Raw genomic sequence first — 20,608 nt, forward strand, 5'->3', positions numbered from 1 at the left:
TTTGACCGTTAAAAAAGACCCTAAAAGTATGTTTTTGGGCCATTAAAGAACATGAATAAAATAAACTGACACTCATTCTTCAGGCGTTTCATCCATTTCTACATTGATTTTATGTTTTTAACAAATTGTTAAGATGTAGAAGGCCATCGTTGGCTTGACAATATCTAGACCCTAGGACTGCAATACTTTTGATCTGAAGTTAACAGTCTCTAAGGATGCTTCGTCTGTCTGTCACTGCTATCCGATTGAGAAACTAAAATGCCCTTTAGTATATGGCCGATGTTACAAACAGTGGCCAAACAAACACCAAACATGAAGATAGATTTAATGTTCTTCACTACAAAGAACCAACAGGAATATATCCTATATTTGTCAGTCTCAAAACTAACCTTTAAGGTAAACTAAGAAGAAATTGCTCTTTCTCCATGAGTTGACCAGATCTTAATTGATTTGTAACATCGAAAGCTATCATCGAACATTTCATGGGGCGTCCTGTGCTCTCGAGGATGATATTCAGGTGTACGGAAAATTGCTGCAATTGTTCTGGATATCAAGCGACGGGCATCCCGCATGATGTTCATAAAGGAAACAGCTATGTCTTAAAAGCTTTTGACAGGTCGATAAACCCTCGAAACAAACAAACAGAATCCCGCGGGATTGCTTTTCAGAGAGTCGTGTCAATTATCTATAATGTTCAATGAAATGTTTATGATTATGAATCTAAAAGTACTGCGAAGTTGAGTTCTATAATAACGAAAAATAAATCAATTGAAAATTTCTTTTTAATGTAATAAATTGTCAGAGAACATCTGAAGATTGATGGAAATGTATGTTGTCGAGTCGATAATTGGATCCGACACTAACGAAAGCGACAGATAGTGCTGGTATGTATTTTGTTTCTCAAACTGAAGTATTACCGACCAAATATCGTTACAACCAGTACGTGTCCCAAGCGAAAATTCTAAACCAATTCTACGATGCTCAGCTCACGTGGTAAACATGTTCCACAGGATACGCAATGAGGAATAGGACAGCGCCTACCACTAAACGTTCTTACGTGTGATATGTATCATAAAAATACATCGATATTGACCATTAGGCAGAAACTGTTGATAAGTCTTGTCCACATTTTTTATTCATTTTTAGAAAATACTTATCATTTTTGTTCTAGTCTGCCCAGTTATTTAAATGGATACCAACATCTGTAAGTATTGAAAGTGTAAAGACTGGCTTTGTTTGTGATAGCGCTATACATAGTGATCTGCGTGCACAGGAAAAATTTCACAACCTGATCATTCTGATACAGTTGACCCGCTGAGGGTTTTACCGTTAGATAATCAGTAGTTATTTGTTGTTATAAAGTCGCGGCTGTAAAACAAAGATATAATCAAATGTTTAATGGGAGTACTCCTTTTTAACCATCACCACTGACACATACGAAACACAAAATCTGTGTTCATCAAACAAAGGCCAAACAGTACGCAACGGCTATCTATGAAGGTCAACGCCATTGATGAAAGGTGTTTATTACAGGGACGAAAGATGGACAAGATATAGAAAAATTTGTCTGACAAAGACGAGAACAAAACAAACATAGATACGTGTTATCGTTCGTTTACTATTTCAATCATCTCTTATAATGACTTTTAATGTTATTTCAGGAGTGATCGACCAAGCTTCACAAGCACAACATGATTACGGTAGATCACGAAAATTTATTTTGGAAAACATATTAAAGTATTGATGAAAAGTCTGTTATCTAAGACGTTACATTTATTTCGTCTTCAAAAACAAGGTCATTGATACTAAGAATAGATTTTCTATTCAGCATTTATCAACAACAGCAATTGTTTATGCAGTTTTTATTGAAATATCCGTATGGTTTTAAGAATTCATAACCAAGATAGTTCGGAGATATTTGTGAAACTGACATTGCATTTATTAAAATTCAGTATTTGCATACAACTATATCTCTTTAACAATTTTGATGAAACACTTCATACTCTGACTCGGTACCAAGATGGCTTAAACGATTGTTTTTGTCTGTTTCCTGACTTTAAGGTCATGTCAAGGTCAGCGTAACAAATTACGATATTTTTTATCCTATTTTATTAGAACATTGTAATTAGGTTCTGTCACAGTAAATACATTGAATAAATGAACGCGTCAGTTTTTTCCCAGCATCAATGTCAATGTCACTGATACTGTAATTATATATATAGAATGTTTAGTTAAACCTTGACCATGAAATTATACTGGTTATATAGTATGACACACCTGAAAGAAATGCTTTTTCTTTGTGCGATATGAAGATGGGCGTGCTTGATTATCGTTACTTTGCCTGTTGGTTCCATTGTTGTACACCTTGATCTCATATGAGAACGCGACATCGTTTACTTGGACGAACCAAAGTGTACATGGCGAGCGTCCTCGATGAAACAGAAGACGCTTACTCTTCCGGAACACCATTGTCATATTCTCCTTGTACTTTTTCAGGAGTCTCCGTGCAAATCTTTCTTTTGATCGTATTTTGCCCTAAATTTATGGACTTTCAGGTCCTCGATGAAACAGAAGACGCTTACTCTTTCGGAACACCATTGTCATTTTCTCCTTGTACTTTTTCATGAGTTTCCGTGCAAATCTTTCTTTTGATCGTATTTTGCCCTAAATTTATGGACTTTCAGGTCCTCGATGAAACAGAAGACGCTTACTCTTTCGGAACACCATTGTCATTTTCTCCTTGTACTTTTTCATGAGTCTCCGTGCAAATCTTTCTTTTGATCATATTTTGCCCTAAATTTATGGACTTTCAGGTCGGAAAACGAGTATGTTGACACGTTGGTATTTTCGTGCTTTGGATGAGTTTTTTTCACGTTTAAAAAACACGACTTGACACTTCAATAAACGTTCACTTGTACGTCTGACAGGCACTTTTTAGTAGTTCATCAATGTGATTGTGTTCACTAAACGACAAGTATGATATATTTCATATATCTAACAGCCGGAAACTAAATAAAGGATTAAAAAAACGTGTGTCTGGTCTTCAAAAAAGATCTGAAACTGACATTTCCATTATTTACAATAGACAGTTTTTAGATATGATCGTTTAAAACTCAATGATTTTATGTACTCTTCTAAAACAAATTTTCCCCGTCACTATAAAACGAATGTGTCCGTTCCAATACATTAAACAGTGCACGATATCATCTATTCTAAAGCTCCATCGAAGACTATCTGTAAATTGTCAGATACACTTACTAAATCAAGCCTCTAACTTAATATAGTCTTTAAGGGTCTTGTCATATGGTATTTAGAAAATCCTTCCATGTCAAAACAAACGGGACGGACATACAGTGGAACACAACAAGTTTAGTCCTGGAGGGAAACACAGCGACCAGACACAATATAGTAAACAACGTTAGAAAGGTTATCGAAATTATCGGTAAGGATTGATAAATCATTTGGGATAAGGAAACTTGAGCAGATCAGGGAATATCTATGGGTTTTATGACTATTAATATATATAGAAAGTAGCCGATTAAGAAATATATGAGATGTTTAATCGGCCTTGCAAATATATATCGGGGGTTGTTACAATTGCTATAGAATACAGTTTATTTGTTGGTTTTTTGGGTTTTTTTTTTTTTTGTTTTTTGTTTTTGTTTTTTATTTTTTAACTGTTTCTTTTTAATGATGATATTGAGATATTTAAAAATATTCTGAGATTCAAAGTTTGTTTTCAAATTGGTCGACATTTATTTCAGAACCCATGATTTAGACACAACAAACCTACGTGTCAATTATGTCTTTGCTGACGCATCTAGGAGCAATTGTCGGATACTTTTCTGTATCGACTCTAGAGAGTTACCGGGAAACTGTGTTACTGTGGCATTTCCTCAATATCAACCGCCGTCTCGTCAATTTGCGACCGAGATAAGGTGCTCAATCCCCTGATGGTGACCTTTGTGACATATGTGACCTTGTATGACCTTACAAACAGACTGTATAGCCGCTGCCTGATTTAGAATGTACCTCCAATAGTATGAACGTGATTGTTGAAATGAACTCTCGTTTTTCAGACGAGATGACGATGGTATTAATTTGTCTCTAGAGAAGGCGCCCCTAAGCTTGACATATAATGACCTTCATAAAAATACCATTTCGTTTTGAGATGAAACAGACTGAATATATGACAGCTCTATACAAAACGTGATGGATACTTTAGTTAGAGTCTATTCTCGCAGGACACATATCATAGTCGGACAGAAGCTTTATTCGGTCGGGTACGTATAGGGGTCTTGTGTTATTGGTGAAAAGCATTTGGCTTACGTAGACTGCATCTCTTGATAATGGTATGAGGCCCTAGACGGTTCTATAGGTAATCTCCACGATTGTCGAAAACACCGCATGAGTGTACACATGGATTGTGACCTCGTTGGATCAACAATACGATAATGGCAATGTTCAAACTTGATTTATCATGTAAAATACATGTTCATTGTTGTTAGGGCTTAGTATAGCGTCGCACACATGTTGTAGGTGTGTTTAGATTAAAAAAAAATTTTCCCCAGCTGTTCAAAATTGAACACCTACACGCACGCAAGCACAGATTGATAGTCAAATACAAATTGTATATGAGAATTCACGTAAGATTTTACGCTTGCAAAAACAACAGATAATTTTCATGTTGTCATTACACCACTCCTCCATTATCAATAAATAAATCCCCGACTTTTGTCGTTAAATCACATCCTTGCTCCAACACGTGTAAATAGCTTCCCTGAAAGTATTGCAAGGTCCTGTCGGCCGCACATATCTGATCGCTTAAAGTTACATGCCTGATTCCAAATAGGTCTTCAGGGAAAAGTCGCGCCTTATGGAGCTTTCTATTGAGTAGAACCAACAGACGGACATCTAATTTGTTTTCCGGATTCCTTTTCTCTATATCAAATTTTCATTTGTTACTACTTATTGGCAATTTACAGAGCAGTCTGAGGGATCCGTTTTCCATGATTGACGTTATATTTAGTTGGACGAGAAATCCGGCGTCCATTAGGAGTTGTTAGTCCGGAGTTGGCTCTGTCCAGTGTCCCAGTTAATGTAATACAGGCATATAAACGTCTACTATCAAATAAATAATAGACGCTTATAGTGTAGGACAAATTGAATGTCCAGTCAAAAGAAGTCACCACATTCGGGACCTACCAGTACGAGTGACCGGACTGTCAAGTGGTGATGTCCACGCACGGGACTGGCCAGTACGATTGACCGAACTGTCAAGCGGTGATGACCACACACGGGACTGGCCAGTACGATTGACCGAACTGTCAAGTGGTGATGACCACACACAGAACTGACCAGTACGAGTGACCGGACTGTCAGGTAGTGATGACCACACACGGGACTGACCAGTACGTGTGACCGAACTGTCAAGTGGTGATGTCCACACACGGGACTGACCAGTACGTGTGACCGAACTGTCAAGTGGTGATGTCCACACACGGGACCTACCAGTACGTGTGACCGAACTGTCAGGTAGTGATGACCACACACGGGACTGACTAGTACGTGTGACCGAACTGTAAGGTAGTGATGACCACACACGGGACTGACCAGTACGATTGACCGAACTGTCAAGTGGTGATGTCCACACACGGGACTGACCAGTACGAGTGACCGGACTGTCAAGTGGTGATGTCCACACACGGGACTGACCAGAACGAGTGACCGAACTGTCAGGTAGTGATGACCACGCACGGGACTGGCCAGTACGATTGACCGAACTGTCAAGTGGTGATGACCACACACGGGACTGGCCAGTACGATTGACCGAACTGTCAAGTGGTGATGTCCACACACTGGACTGACCGGTACGAGTGACCGAACTGTCAGGTAGTGATGATCACACACAGGACTGACCGGTACGATTGACCGATCTGTCAGGTAGTGATGACCACACACTGGACTGACCAGTACGAGTGACCGGACTGTCAGGTAGTGATGACCACACACTGGACTGACCAGAACGAGTGACCGATCTGTCAGGTAGTGATGACCACACACTGGACTGACCAGTACGAGTAACCGATCTGTCAAGTAGTGATGACCACACACTGGACTGACCAGTACGAGTGACCGAACTGTAAGGTAGTGATGACCACACACTGGACTGACCAGAACGAGTGACCGATCTGTCAGGTAGTGATGACCACACACTGGACTGACCAGAACGAGTGACCGATCTGTCAGGTAGTGATGACCACACACTGGACTGACCAGTACGAGTGACCGATCTGTCAAGTAGTGATGACCACACACTGGACTGACCAGTACGAGTGACCGAACTGTAAGGTAGTGATGACCACACACTGGACTGACCAGAACGAGTGACCGATCTGTCAGGTAGTGATGACCACACACTGGACTGACCAGTACGAGTGACCAAACTGTAAGGTAGTGATGACCACACACGGGACTGACTAGTACGTGTGACCAAACTGTAAGGTAGTGATGACCACACACTGGACTGACCAGTACGAGTGACCGAACTGTCAGGTAGTGATGACCACACACTGGACTGGCCAGTACGAGTGACCGAACTGTCAGGTAGGATGACCACACATAGGGCTGACCATTGCGAGTGACCGAACAGCCTGTATTGGTGACCGCACATGAGACTGACCAATTCTATTGATCAATATGTCAAGTAGTGATGACCACACGGGACTGACCAGTACAAATGACCAAAATGTCGGTAGAGAAGGCTCAGACATGGTAAGGTAGTTGACCACGTTCCAAACCTATTACAGAATGGAACCCCGGCTGCATTATGCGCCACAAAAGGACACCATTGCAAGCCCAAAAACCTAGCAATTTGTCATCAAACAACCCGTTTCTGACGAAAAGTCAAGACCGCGATCATGGAGTCTTATGAATCAGAGCATTGACTTTCGCATCCAAACCACATGTGGTGTCTAAAATAGCAATAATTAGTTTGCCACTTTCGGACATAGATATATTAGGAAATCGAGGTTGTAATTATCATGTGACCGATTGTTCCACTCTTCCGCGTGGTAAAATAGCGTCAGAGAGACAAATTATATTCTATTCTGTCTTGCGCGTGGCCTTGACTGCACGTGTGTTACCATTGTCAAGTCATCAACATCCGGTTTGTGATGACAACGTCTAGTTTTGAAACAGTATCCGACCTAGGGCACAATCCATCGAAGACAGATAGAGTTCGGTACTTTTATGCAAATGCGAGGTTTCCAACTGTGTTTTGTTTTTTCCCGGATCATTCACACTAAATGTTTGAATAAGACATTTTAACACATCAACATTGAACCTTCGTTATATATGATCAAAATGTATATCTTAATATTTTTATAAGCATTATAATTACATTCTTTCTTGATTTGACGCAAATCTATATTTGTGAAATGGTACCGATTTGATTCGTGGATTGATTCGAATTAAATTGACATTTCATTTCTCTTGCGAAAAAGTAAGTAATTTGCATGTTTTCGCTGATGTTAAGACGAACAGTGCCGTGAAAAACTTCATCACCTCGTCCGCTTCGCTGCACAATTTGTAGTTTACGTTAGCCCTATTAAATAGGAACATTTTTTGTCACTATATACATCCTCGAAAAACAAACCAGATCTGGTGCTAATTATTCATAACAGTTTGGTTTTTTTTAAAACAATGCCGTAGTTGATTCAAATCTAGTAAATCACGTGATTCTGAGTTCGTTCACTATTACAGCGCTCGGATTGGGGCGGTATGGCAACAGGACAACGTGGCGAGGTTGGCGCTAATCTAGCCGAAACCAAGAGAATCGTCAATGTCTGTTTAAGCGGAATGAAAAGAGAAGTCCATTACAAGATGTCAGCTAGGAAATTAACAGTTCTACGAATCGCTGACAGTAACACGGACACCAACTCCTACAGAAAATCAGTACCGACAAAGGCGATTAAGTGGACATATGTAAGTATGCAATCTCCTTCGTGACGATCGCGAATTGTCAACTTTACACTAAAACTTCCGAAAGTCCTTGTGCAAAGATGACAATTGGCTTTACACGAAACGTTAGAGCATACAGGGTGTAAAACTGATACAACTTTTTTGAAAAGGGTCTAGTGGGTTGGTTCTCATATCTAAAATTAAGTTTTATTTGTATATGAATAATCAAATCATTATTTTAAAAGTACGATATATCCAGAGCACGTAATACCGATGCCCACAATATTAAGCCAGACGTCATGACGTCATAATTCCGCGATAAAGGTGACAATAGAAGAAATGTATACTTTGTGTAACGGCTTTTTACAGATTTCATGGACAATCATAAAAGGAAAATACTTTTATATCCATGACAGTTTTCTGTTTAATGTAATGATGTCAGAATGGTTATAACCGAGCATGGGTGATGGACTCTCGGGACGAATAAATACTTCAATGTCAGAAGACAGACAGACAGACAGACAGACGGACGGACTTATCAACAAAACTTTTAATAGCTCTATACGAAGATACGATGAGTACCAGGATTATCTTTCAGATGTACAAAAGAAATCCCTGTAATTGGTATCTGTTTTATAATTGAACACGATGTGAGTAGCATCTGCACTTATTCAAACTACTCGACACAAATTCGTAAATTCCAAATCATAAATTCAGGTTATGAATACTTTTGAGCAAGCAACTCATGTATTATCTAGAATCCTTTTTTTATCCGCTGTCTGTACAAATATGCTGAATATCCGTATAGAAGTCCCAGATATCCCCAGTAATCTTAACAAATGCGTTGCTTTTGACTTAATGGGAATTATGTGAATACATCTAAGCAGTAATGAACATTTCATCAACCAAATATTGTTTCAAAAAGAAAAAACACAAATAGCTGTAGGATTAAAAAAATAAGAATTTTGAAAATAATTATCCATGTCGCTGTTCAAGTACATGAATTACTTTAATTAAAAGAAGCTATTTGCCCACGGAGAGAGACGTAATGATATCGAGACAGTCAGTAATGATAAACGAGCGCATACGATATGCTTGTTCTTCATATCGGGATTTATATGGATCAAGTTAAGTTTTTTTTTCTAATCCTAATATCCAACCCCCAATGGAATTTATTGAAAATTTCGGAAATTTGTCGTGGGAAATCAATTTTGATGTAATCTCTTTGAAAATAATCAATGTTTAAAAATTGTTGCCGATAAACTGCCGTGCAGAGATAGAACACAATAAAACTCATCTGAACTGATAAGATATTAATACAATGATCCTATATGTTATACATTGATATCGTTTCATCTGATGCTTATTCTGACGATTAAAACGACAAATCTATTGCGGTGAATTCATATATACACTGAGAACCCTTGGATCAGGAGGTATATGCTTCCGATACTTTTAATCTTAACCCCACAAAGAAGCCAAGTGTCACTGGAAATATTGAAGCACGTTAAGACCATATTTAGAATACTACATAAATACAATATTTTTTTTCTAACTTTTGCAGTTTAAGGGATATTCCGTTCAGGGTGCAAAATTTCTGACTGGTCTTTACCGTTTCAGAACTCATAATAATGATCATTAGAACTATTGTTAACATAGAATTATCTTTCCTCTGGTCAATTTGTACAGGCGAGAATGGGGGAATACTACCAACCAAACCGTCTAAAATAGCGCATCGAGAAATCCGGAACTAAAAGGCTACTGGATCATAAATTAGAGTATTGGGTAAATACTAAAGTGTATAATCTGTTCTCTAAGTTTCTGCTGGGGATGCTATTTTATTATTTCATTGGGTTTATTTTCTGTTGGTTTAATAATTTACACAAATATTTCATTCTGATCGACTTAGAACAACACAAACATGTTGTGACTAATCAGGGCCGCGCGAGCGTTTGTAAATCGATCTAGCTAGGTCCGTATTAAAAATTTACACAAACTGAATACCCTACGCTTGTTTAAATGGAAAATTGAGGTTTCCATAAGAACACCAGCAGATGAAATACCAACTTGAACGGAATATTCCCTTAGTTGTTATCAATGTAGGACTTGTGGACTGAATGTATTTTATACGATTCGGGTAAAAATTTATGACTTGATACGAAATTATTTGCTTTTAAAATAGATCATTTTAGATGTGTAATAATTCACGATGATTTTAAGTTAAAAAAATGATAAAAATCAAACGTACGAATTAAGATAACATGACAGGGCCACCAGATGAAGACAAATACACCAGCAACAGTGCACAAGGAAATGTTATATTAATTCCACAATATGCATTTCATAAATAAGGACGAAATAAAAATAGCACCTCCAAACCATTCCAGATCAAAATAGTACACAAAGTCATCAAACACTAGCCATTTAACCTCCCCCATTTCCGGTTTCAAAAACGGACGAATTAAAAATGTACCACCTCGAAAATATTCATAGCAAAACACTGAGCTCAAAATGTGTGTTGATCTCTAGAATCCAAGCAGTTAATGAACTGCTGCGCTCTGAAGCGATTTCGTCAAATTAGGCTTATCGTTGGTTCTAAAACTAAAACATGGCGAATATATATACATATATACATAAACACGCTCTTCTGAAATTGTCAATATATGAAAATTATAAATTTCATAGAATTATTGGCTTAATACACCTCCCCAATCTATATTTTAAAATTTCTTCTGATCACTTTGGATTTTCCTGAGTCGAATCCATGGTTTAAAAAAAATACCTTTCGCATCACTGACGAGTCTTAGTAAAACGAATTAACTGCACAATATTATGCGGTTTTATTCATTATCTGCTTCTGTTGTATCTAATTCCTAATTTGTATTAGACGATGTTATTCGCTTGTGTGTCTTTAATGCAATCTTTTTGTGTTTCCACAGGCATAACCCGACACTGTTTTTTTTTTTTTTTTTTTTATTTTTTTTTTTTTTTTTTTTTTTTTTTTTTTTTTTTTTTTTTTTTTTTTTTTTTTTTTTTTTTTTTTTTTTTTTTTTTGGGGGGGGGGGGGGGGTTGGGTTCTGGAAATTCTGCAATGCTTTTTCTAACGATTTAAGGTCTACACATAACTAGCTAAGGCTTTTTGTCCATCTCTTGAATTCTCAACGTTCAAAGTTAACACATGCTAAACTGCTCATCACGTGCCATAATTGGTTTACTTCCTTGGCTATAAATAAGGGCCATGTGCGTGTAAGGAAACCGTTAAGCTTTAGGACTATAAACAATTCTGAACAAGAAATTACAACTGCAAATTGTATTTGCGGAAAGAAGCGACGAGAAACTTTGAGAAACATAAAATGTCCAAATATTATTCCTTGTGTTAGTTTGATTTTAAAATAATCTAGGAGAATTGCAGAGAAAACTGTTCAAAATTTTCCAGCAATTTTCTTTAAATATTGTCTCTATTTTTTATGGAAAGTAATTTACGACAATAACTTAATAGGATTGCAGAATATGAAAACCTTTTCTTTTTGAGAGTATTCCGTTTTTAAGTAAACAATGACTAGGTTTAGATTTGACATGACATCATCCTCTGATATCTAATCCTGTGCTAACAGACTTACACAAGAGAGAGAAATTCGCTGCGTAGGATTACATGAACAGAAATGTTTCATATTTTTTTCAATCCTGATCCATGTAGACTTCCGAAAAAATGCAGATTTGACAAAGTAAAGTTTTTAACATAACGTAGGTTACATAAGCTTCGTTTTATTAGATTTTGTGCGATTAAAAAGACTTATCCTTCATGTTGAATTAAACCTTCAATTTGTAAGATATAACACCTGTTTGTCTCAACGCTGACATTTTGAAGACGACAACAATTTTGTTTTATTTGAAGTTTTATCATTTTCTATATCCCCTGTTGCATATTTCCTTTTTTTTACACTAGCCAAAAAAAAAACGCTTAGTAGAAAATTTTTAATTTCTTGCTGTTCTGGAGAAAACATTTAGATTATTTTTAATATCTATCCACAGTCCTGTCAATCATTCATGGAAACATGCAGAAATAGAATTGATTTTAACGCTTATCGTCTGTAACTCAAACAATTAAGAATATAACATCGGTGGGGTATGCGTAGTATCATCTACACTGTAGATGCTTATCTACAACTGTAGAATCTAATTTGATAAAGGTCTCCACGTATATATGTTCTGTTGAAGTTCAGTTATAGTACAGTAACTTTCCAATCGAGTCAAGATTGTCAATGGCTTCATTTGTCCACGAATAATTTGAATTAAACAAACAATACGTAGTTTTGTTTAAATGTTGAAAAAAAAGGTGTTGTTTCAAATCGCATAGATGAATGTACAAATGACACACAGATTGATAACAACACACACTAAAGCTAAATATTGAATTAATCTTTATCGTGCTGGACTAAATCTTTGTGTTTGTGCCATGTTTGGATGGTCGAGGAAAGACAGAGTTCCCGGAGAAAAATACACCGATCTGTGGACAGTGCTTGGCGTCTGCCCCACGTGGGTCTTGAACCCGCAATCACAACAAACATGGTGATTCACGTTCTATTTCTCCTTGTCTAAAACAATCAGATCACATGTGTACGTGTATACAAGACAAAAAAAATCGTGAATCTTATTTATCACTGCTCTCTCAGATAAAATGAAACCTTTTATAACCCTGGAAGTGAAACATAGCGTGTAAGCCCATTTGTACATCTTCATTGTTCATTTCAATGATTACTAAAATACAGTGAAGTCTTTGTAAACTAGAACGCTGGTCGCAGACAACATTATGACAACTAAAGTCAGTCCGGACAAATATGTTATTAAATGAAGTAATTTATAAAAAAAAATATGTCAGAAAAATTCCTTGTAGGGATTTTAAAAAAAATAATTGATAATTAGTTTTAAAAGAAAACCTCACACTATATAGATTTAGATTGAGGAAATGGTATAGGGTCTGTTATCAGAGTAGTAAGGACTTGTGTACATTGCGTGGAGCTTGTACTACTACCTCGTACGATATAGACCATTATCCCGCTGTGTGGTAATGCCTATTCAAACTGTTATATATCGATAACGGCTTACACTTGATAGAACGGCTATGCCAATCCGAAGGGACGACATTTGTATGTCATTGATACTTTAGTCCTTATCATAACCTAATAGGAATGATTGTCACAAAATATCAACGCCTCTCTTGCTATTCCAGAAATGTCTTAATGTATTCCTGACAGACCTTGGGGAGGGGAAATCCTTTCCCTCTGGAACGGCCTCTCAGAATATAGAAAAAAATACCTTAGTATCTCCTCGCTTAAGGGCTTACTATAGGAGTTATTTAGTAGCTTACTAAAGCTCCCTTGGGTATCACTATCAGACCCCTTGTGATTTTTCTGTCATCTCATATTCTGATGTCTCTACAATGTCCATTTGAAGACAATAAAATTGACACTTCACTAGGAATATATATACCATTAAGACTATAAGTTTAAGCTAAAAGATTGGACTGTATAGAAACCATTTCGAGTAGACATAAATGTTCCGGACTTCTATGTACCTTTACAGTAATCCATGAAAACGTTATATGAAGTCGATATATTTTGTTTACAAAACAGCCTAGTGTAATCTATTGGTAAACAAATGTCGATAGGAGGTCAACATCCATTACTACAATGGAACTTGACCTATTTTGGATTCCTAGTTAATTGGTGTAGTGTTTATTTTACAAGATTTGATACTTTATGGATTATAAATAATCAAATTGGTTATTTACATAGAAGATATGTGTACTTGCAAAGATATCGTAACTTAATAAAAGTTTACAAAACTGTTGAAAAGACAAGTAATAAGGTATTTTATGAGAGAGAAACGACATTTCATAACAAAGAATGAAATTGTGGTGTGGAAAGATATTGAAAGCGTCGAATAAAAATTGTTATCAATATCGATCAGTTTCATTCATTTTTCCTTCTTTCCGAAAAAAATCCTACTTGAATTTTTATACTATCGAGAGTCTCAGAAAAATATTTAGAATTATATGATGGGACACCTTGTGGTGTTTGTGACATCACTATGATGAACGTGGAGACGAAAACGACACTTTCTATACTCTAAGATACTAAGACAACGATGATATAGGAACTGACGACACATTAAACGATAGTGACGATGAATATAGTAAAGAGACGCTCAGAGTCAGTGATGATAAATAAACTGACGACACACTAAACGATACTGACGATGAATATTTCAAAATAATATCTGTACTTACAGTTCTGTCACATTCTCCGGCAGATCCGTCGGCACGTGGACTACACGTGCACCTTTACACTTGACTATAACGTCCTCAATTTCATATTCGCATTCACACAAATCTGTACAACTGTCAGCGAGAACCGTCTTAAACAGGAAAAAGAAAAGGAACACGCGAGCTGTATTCATCCTGTACATCTCTCTGTATAATTAGACTCTGATTGGAGTAGCAATTAGTTACGTCAAAACTTATTTGTCTCAGAGCTCTACGAAACAACCAAAATTCCGTTTGACCTTTCGTATGCGTCTTTGAACAATTGTGGGTGTTGATTATACGCTCTGCTCTCAGTCAAGTATTGAGAATCATTGAAAGCTATCGAACGGTATTACAGAACTTATCAGCTGTACTGTTTGGCCTCGTGATAGAGGAAATAATACGATCAAATGGTAAAGCGGGGCGTCAGGTCCATACTACAGCAACCTCAGCGACCAGAGGCGAGCTGACCAATAAACAAAGGCCATACTCTTTCACACAGACTATTGGTGATTTCGCTTCTGATGTTAACTGTTCATTGGAAACGAGAAGCATCACGTTGTTTCTCTTATTCACACTTATAAATAAATAGTATCCTGTATTTATGCCACACTCGATGTTTTATAAATTGTCGACGCCTGACATTTAATCGAATCGACTAGAAAATGACGCGGGCCTTTGCTGTATCGCTACTTCTTTTCTTTAAATAGAGAACTTACAGATACCGGATTAATGTTACTTTCATAACTTTTCGTTTGACAAGCAAATGCAAGTTTTAAGTATATCAGAATTTCCGCACATACTGTTACAATCCAATTAGCAAACAGCTAAAGTTGTTGGGGATACTACCAACAATGATTCAAAATGTGTTGTTTAAATATATTTATTTTCTTTAGTATAATGTGATTTTTAACAATATTGTACATAATATACCCACTGTTAGGATTAACAAAAATATCATCTTAAAAAGATTGTTTTTTTTTTCATTCTGGTGATATTCTTAGAATACAATCGATGGCGTTGGTGTGCGGTCGTGAGACGCAGTGCTAACGCACATGCCTTCAACTTAATGGACTGGGTTCGATTCCCGAATCGGACGCGACTAGGTATGTAGTTACTCGTTTTACCATTTAGGTTTTCCTCGGGTACTCTAGTTTCCTTCCTCGGTAAAAGGTCTCTCACGTGTTTCAGTCCAGGGAAAGTTCATATAATTCTTTTTTATATCTGTTACAAATTAAAGTTTAATTCTGTTTGTTCCTAGCTGTCGCTGCTGTTGTTGAGTTTTGTTTAGATACAATAACATCAATACGTAAGAAACAATGTCATTTGAATACAAAACAAAACGAATTATTTGGATTGTGTAGGTTTACATTGTCTCGTAAGTAAATATCACAATCTAATGACAGCTACAATTATGTTACTGTACCTATCTATCAAGATTTAAATTAAATAAACAAATTCAATCTCTATCTCACTGTTCTCTTTTAACAAACAATGAAGCCGGTATTTTTTCGTGTATTTGTTTTGTTTTCGAACCGTCTCACACTATTGATCAAGTGTCACTTCGAACAAAACAATGTAGTTTAATTGTAGAACACGGTGGCCTTTAATTTGTAGAAATGGATCTTCACGCAACACAATGGAGGTATTGGTAATGCTAAGAACTGTAACAAACGTCAATAAATGTCTTGTATATTACAGTTGAAAATTAATTCAGTCTATACCAAACATCATGTCGAGTGTTTTTTTTTCTCACTACTTGAAATTGTGACGAGGATAGCTGCTTCTTAGGTGCTTTCTGGTTTTGCATTTATATTCCTTATAAATGAAACAGCTTTGCCCGAAAACATCGTTTTTCAATATGAATAGATCAATAACATTTTTATTTTATTTTAAAACAATTGCGAAACAACTTATATAAATCACTCTTGTTGGCCCGAATGGAGACGCGCACGGCGTATTGTATTGCAAGTTGAAGTATGGTATGTGTGTTATGTCATATATAACAACTGTAAATGCCATGTCATGACAGGTCACTGATAAGGTTCACGTATTACTACCTACACTTTCTGATGTTCTATATAATACTACGTTATGTTATAAAAGAAGATGTTCGTTACTATCAGAGTAATCCAGTGAATGTACAGCAATAGAGACCAGAGACTAGTACACTAGTATAATGTATTGAATAACCATTATATATTTAACACTTTCGATCAAATCAAATTAAGTTTTGCAGAAGAATTCATCAGCTGTTTTATAACTTTAACTAAACTGGAAATACAGATAATGACAAGTTTGTCACGTCCTTCGCCAATGTAAACCCTATTGTTTCAGTAGTGATTGTAACTACGTAACTCTCTCTTGATCTGTGAATCTGAAGGGTTCTGCCTCTCTAGTCCCGATTTCAGTTTTTGTCTTGATCGCGGTCGAAAGTCAGAAAAACGCCCAAATCTGATGATCCTTATATGGGTAGGTATTCAGGTTTTATAAACAAAATTTACATTAGAGCTATAGAAATAAACCCATACATTGATAGAAAGATAAATAGTTTTCTACTTGTTAGTGTCAAAGAGGTTCAACCAAATATTTTCACTCATTTTTCCAACAACTTTACTTTCCATCACATTTACAATGGTCGCTTCTATGCGGAACCGGTAGATATCACAGGAACCGTTACGTTGTGACCATTCTGTATAGCTGATGATATTCGCGATGGATTCAGTTTCGCTATATTGGTCGTCAATAATGATAGCGCGAAACTAGATACTAGATTTAATTACCGTGAATAACCAAACCCGGACAGCTTGCGAAACTATAAACAGCTGTACAGTATGTAGTAATTGCGTAAATATATCCTGATACTGTAAAATTTGTTAGTTAGAAGGTTTTTTCGAGGACGGTATAAAACCGTGAAAAACAGATACCACGAGAAAGAATGCAACAGGAAAAAACAAAATCTGTTCAATGATTTCCGTGAAAATATTTTTTTTTAAACGTTTTGAAAAACCAGCAAATCATTGAACCATACGTACGTTTTGACAATGATTACTGCCTTGTATTCTCAGTATTTTTGGTTATTACATGAACTTAATTTCTACTTTGTGAATACTACTGCTACTGTATGTATTCATTTGTTAGCCCCGTGCTTTTGATCGGTCGTCCATGTTTCCGTATTTCGCCTCGCTTTCTATAATCTGTCTTGATCCTTTACATTTCCATAGTTCATGACTCTCCCTATCAATCTAGCTCTACGCTCCATATTTCTACATTCCGCCCCGCCTGCTATAGATCTGACTCGACCCTCCATATTTGCGCAATTCCCCTCGCCTCCTTGGACCCCTACGATAAATCTGACTCGACCCTCCATATTTCTACATTTCTCCCCGCCTGCTATAGATCTGACTCGACCCTCCATATTTGCGTATTTCGTCTTCCCTTCTTGGAGCCCCCTCTAAATCAGGATCGACTCGCATTCTATGAAAACTCGTCACTCTACATAAATTTGGCTCGACTCTCTATGGTATTCCTATAGCTGACATCATCCCATATAGATCTTACTCGACCTTCTATATTTACATATTTCTCCTACTCCCTATAAATTTGACTTTTATGTTTCTTTGTTTGCCAACATTAACTTCTTTGCTTCATAGAGGAATTTTCCAATTTTTATGCATTCTATATGTATATTATGCAAAACACAAAGTTAAACTTAACGACCCAATTAATTTCATTTCATCACTGGAAAACTGTCCCCTCATTTGCATATAAAACTTACAGAACCATACCAATGAATGTGCAACAAACACTATTTTCCATAGCCGTTAACAATCCCTAAGCAAAGTCCTCCATCAGAATTTCGACGGCTGTGTTGCTCACATCCATGTGTGCTTGACTGTAGACGGTCCCTTTCTGACGTCAACCCAGAGACAGGTCGCATAGATTTCATTTAAAGTAAAAATGAATGCTATTTTTAAGCCTGTTTATTTTCAAATTTTGAGCCGGTGACATAAGTTGGGTTTAATTACCAAGATTTGTATGACGAGTTCCAATTTGATCACATAGAAATATTATATTATCTGTGATTTTTTTTCAATGATGGATAAAGAATGTTCTCCAAAATGTCACACGACAATGAAGAGTTGTTTTTTTTCTTATTATACGAAGATAGTTTAAAGAAATAAACGATATCACGGGTTTCCCAATTAAACTTTTGTGAAAACAGTTTTTTCTTTTTCTATTCTATCTTTAAACAATGCGAATATTTTCGCGTGACATCAGAGAACTAAGGGTATATCTGGTTTTATTTCATTCATTAATTAATCTGTTTTATTGCCTTTTTTACTCAATTTTCATTCATTAATGTAATTGGAATATGAAACGGGGAAACATCTCATCATGGTCGAGTTCCTATACATCAAAACTATGATACTGAAAATTGATTTTTTTATCAAGGGAATTCATGGCTTAGTGGTATGGCAGTGTTTACGTTCTAAAGATATATTGTTAAAATATTTATTCACTTGATAAGCTGACACAAACAAATGTATGTTTGTTTTCAGGAATATGTTATTTTACAATTAATCAATCTAAGGAAATAATGGCTGTTTTGAAATTAATTTTCAGTAAATTTGAAAATGATAGAATGCGCTGTATATTTTTTATTTTAAAAATTTCAAAAATGAATAAAAAATAAAAATAATTAAATTAAATTTGATTGAGAGAAATGATAAACTGCTAAAAAAATAATTGATATCTTCACAGGTTCTATATTTCTAGAAATTTCTAGAAAATAAGAAATTACCTGCAGAGAGAAATATTTCCATAAGATTGCTTTTACTAGTCTGCTGTACAGAATCGACACTTCAATAGGGAGTTATATGTACGATGGTTTTTTTTTTGCTGTTACATGACGTGTTAAATGTGATATGAACCCACTTCGGTATAGATAACGCATATTACAAAGCATCACGTAACATTTCCTGTTTAATGGTGAGTAATCAATTATATTAACAAATAAAATAGAAATTATTCAACACGAGAACAGAAAAGTGTGTTCGAGGAGTAGTATAGAGAATATATGGTCAGTGTCTTAAGATATAAGTTGTAATTTGGCGGGTGAGAAGAAAGACAAAACTGGCGAGCTTCTGGCCAACCACGTTTGCCTTTCTATCCCGAGTCAAAATCAAAATTATGTTTTAAGACACTGACCATGTATTCTATTTATCCTGCACGACTGATTGAAAATAATTGCTCCGCGCGAAAATGATAGTTCCAGACTTCATCGAATGAAACAGCGATTTTATGAATTTTCATAAATCAACTTTCAGTTTAAACATATTTTATTGACAAATAACATGTCAAAGGGATTGGTCTGTAAGTTTTACCAACTTATGATCGACTTCTCCCATCAATATATATACAATGTAGTACAACAATAGTCACATGCTGGCATCTATAGTATTAAACTCAGAGACAAAGAAACAGATTAAATAGCCACTTAGGTTATTACGTTGATGTGTGTGTGTGTATGTGTGTGTGTGAGAGAGAGAGAGAGGGGGGAGAGAGAGAGAGAGAGAGAGAGAGAGAGAGAGAGAGAGAGAGAGAGAGAGAGAGAGAGAGAGAGAGAGAGAGAGAGAGAGAGAGAGAGAGAGAGAGAGAGAGAGAGAGAGAGAGAGAGAGAGAGAGAGAGAGGGGGAGGGGGAGGGGCTCCTCATTACTTTTATCTAAATGGCTTACAGGGCATGTAGCAACTAACTACAAAGAAACAGTGAGAGAAGCTGTAATTAGAAATAAAGTTAGGAGTTTTGTTGAACCTATCCGACTTGTTAAGGGAATGCTGTGCAGCCTTTGCAATTTTTACATTGTCATTTACTGATATATTTGGATCCCCTTTACATAAAATGTCAACAGTAATATTTTCTTTGCAGATTCTGTTAGTAGAGTTCGTCGCAGATTTTGTATAAATAGGACATATAAGGAAAAAGGTAAAAGGAATCTTCACATTGATGCCCACATCGACACTCAGTGAGATTGGCTCTAAAAAGACCGTAATTAAGAGAGCTTGCTCGATTTCTATGTCGACAATGGAGAATATTTAATTTCCTAGGACCATAACTTACAAAGGTTTTACAGAGGTTAGTATTTATAAGCATTTTTTTTTTACTTAAGTGAGTTAAGAGATGGAGAATTTTTGATAGTGGTATTTAAATCGTTCCAAAGTTTGTTGTAGAAGGCAAAAAAGAAAGTTGCGGCAATTGCAAACGAAAAGGCTGTTCTCTCAGTAAATGGTTGTTTCGAAGGCTATAACGAGCTGCATTTTCTACATTCATTGGCAATAAG

General features: G+C 36.3%; 1 protein-coding gene across 1 annotated transcript in view; it reads right to left on the reverse strand.

Annotated features, from left to right (window-relative positions):
- LOC132547365 (follicle-stimulating hormone receptor-like) overlaps positions 1-14,421 on the reverse strand; it is a 78,425-nt gene extending 64,004 nt beyond the window's left edge. Inside the window, exon 1 of the mRNA XM_060211126.1 lies at positions 14,252-14,421. Within this exon, the coding sequence (XP_060067109.1) occupies positions 14,252-14,421 (170 nt within the window). The remainder of the gene's footprint in view (positions 1-14,251) is intronic.
- Positions 14,422-20,608: the final 6,187 nt, after the last annotated feature.

Source organism: Ylistrum balloti, unplaced genomic scaffold, assembly GCF_031769215.1.
Source record: "Ylistrum balloti isolate Yb309-2 unplaced genomic scaffold, AGI_CSIRO_Ybal_v1 Utg369950, whole genome shotgun sequence".
In the NCBI taxonomy this organism is placed as follows: Eukaryota; Metazoa; Mollusca; class Bivalvia; order Pectinida; family Pectinidae; genus Ylistrum; species Ylistrum balloti.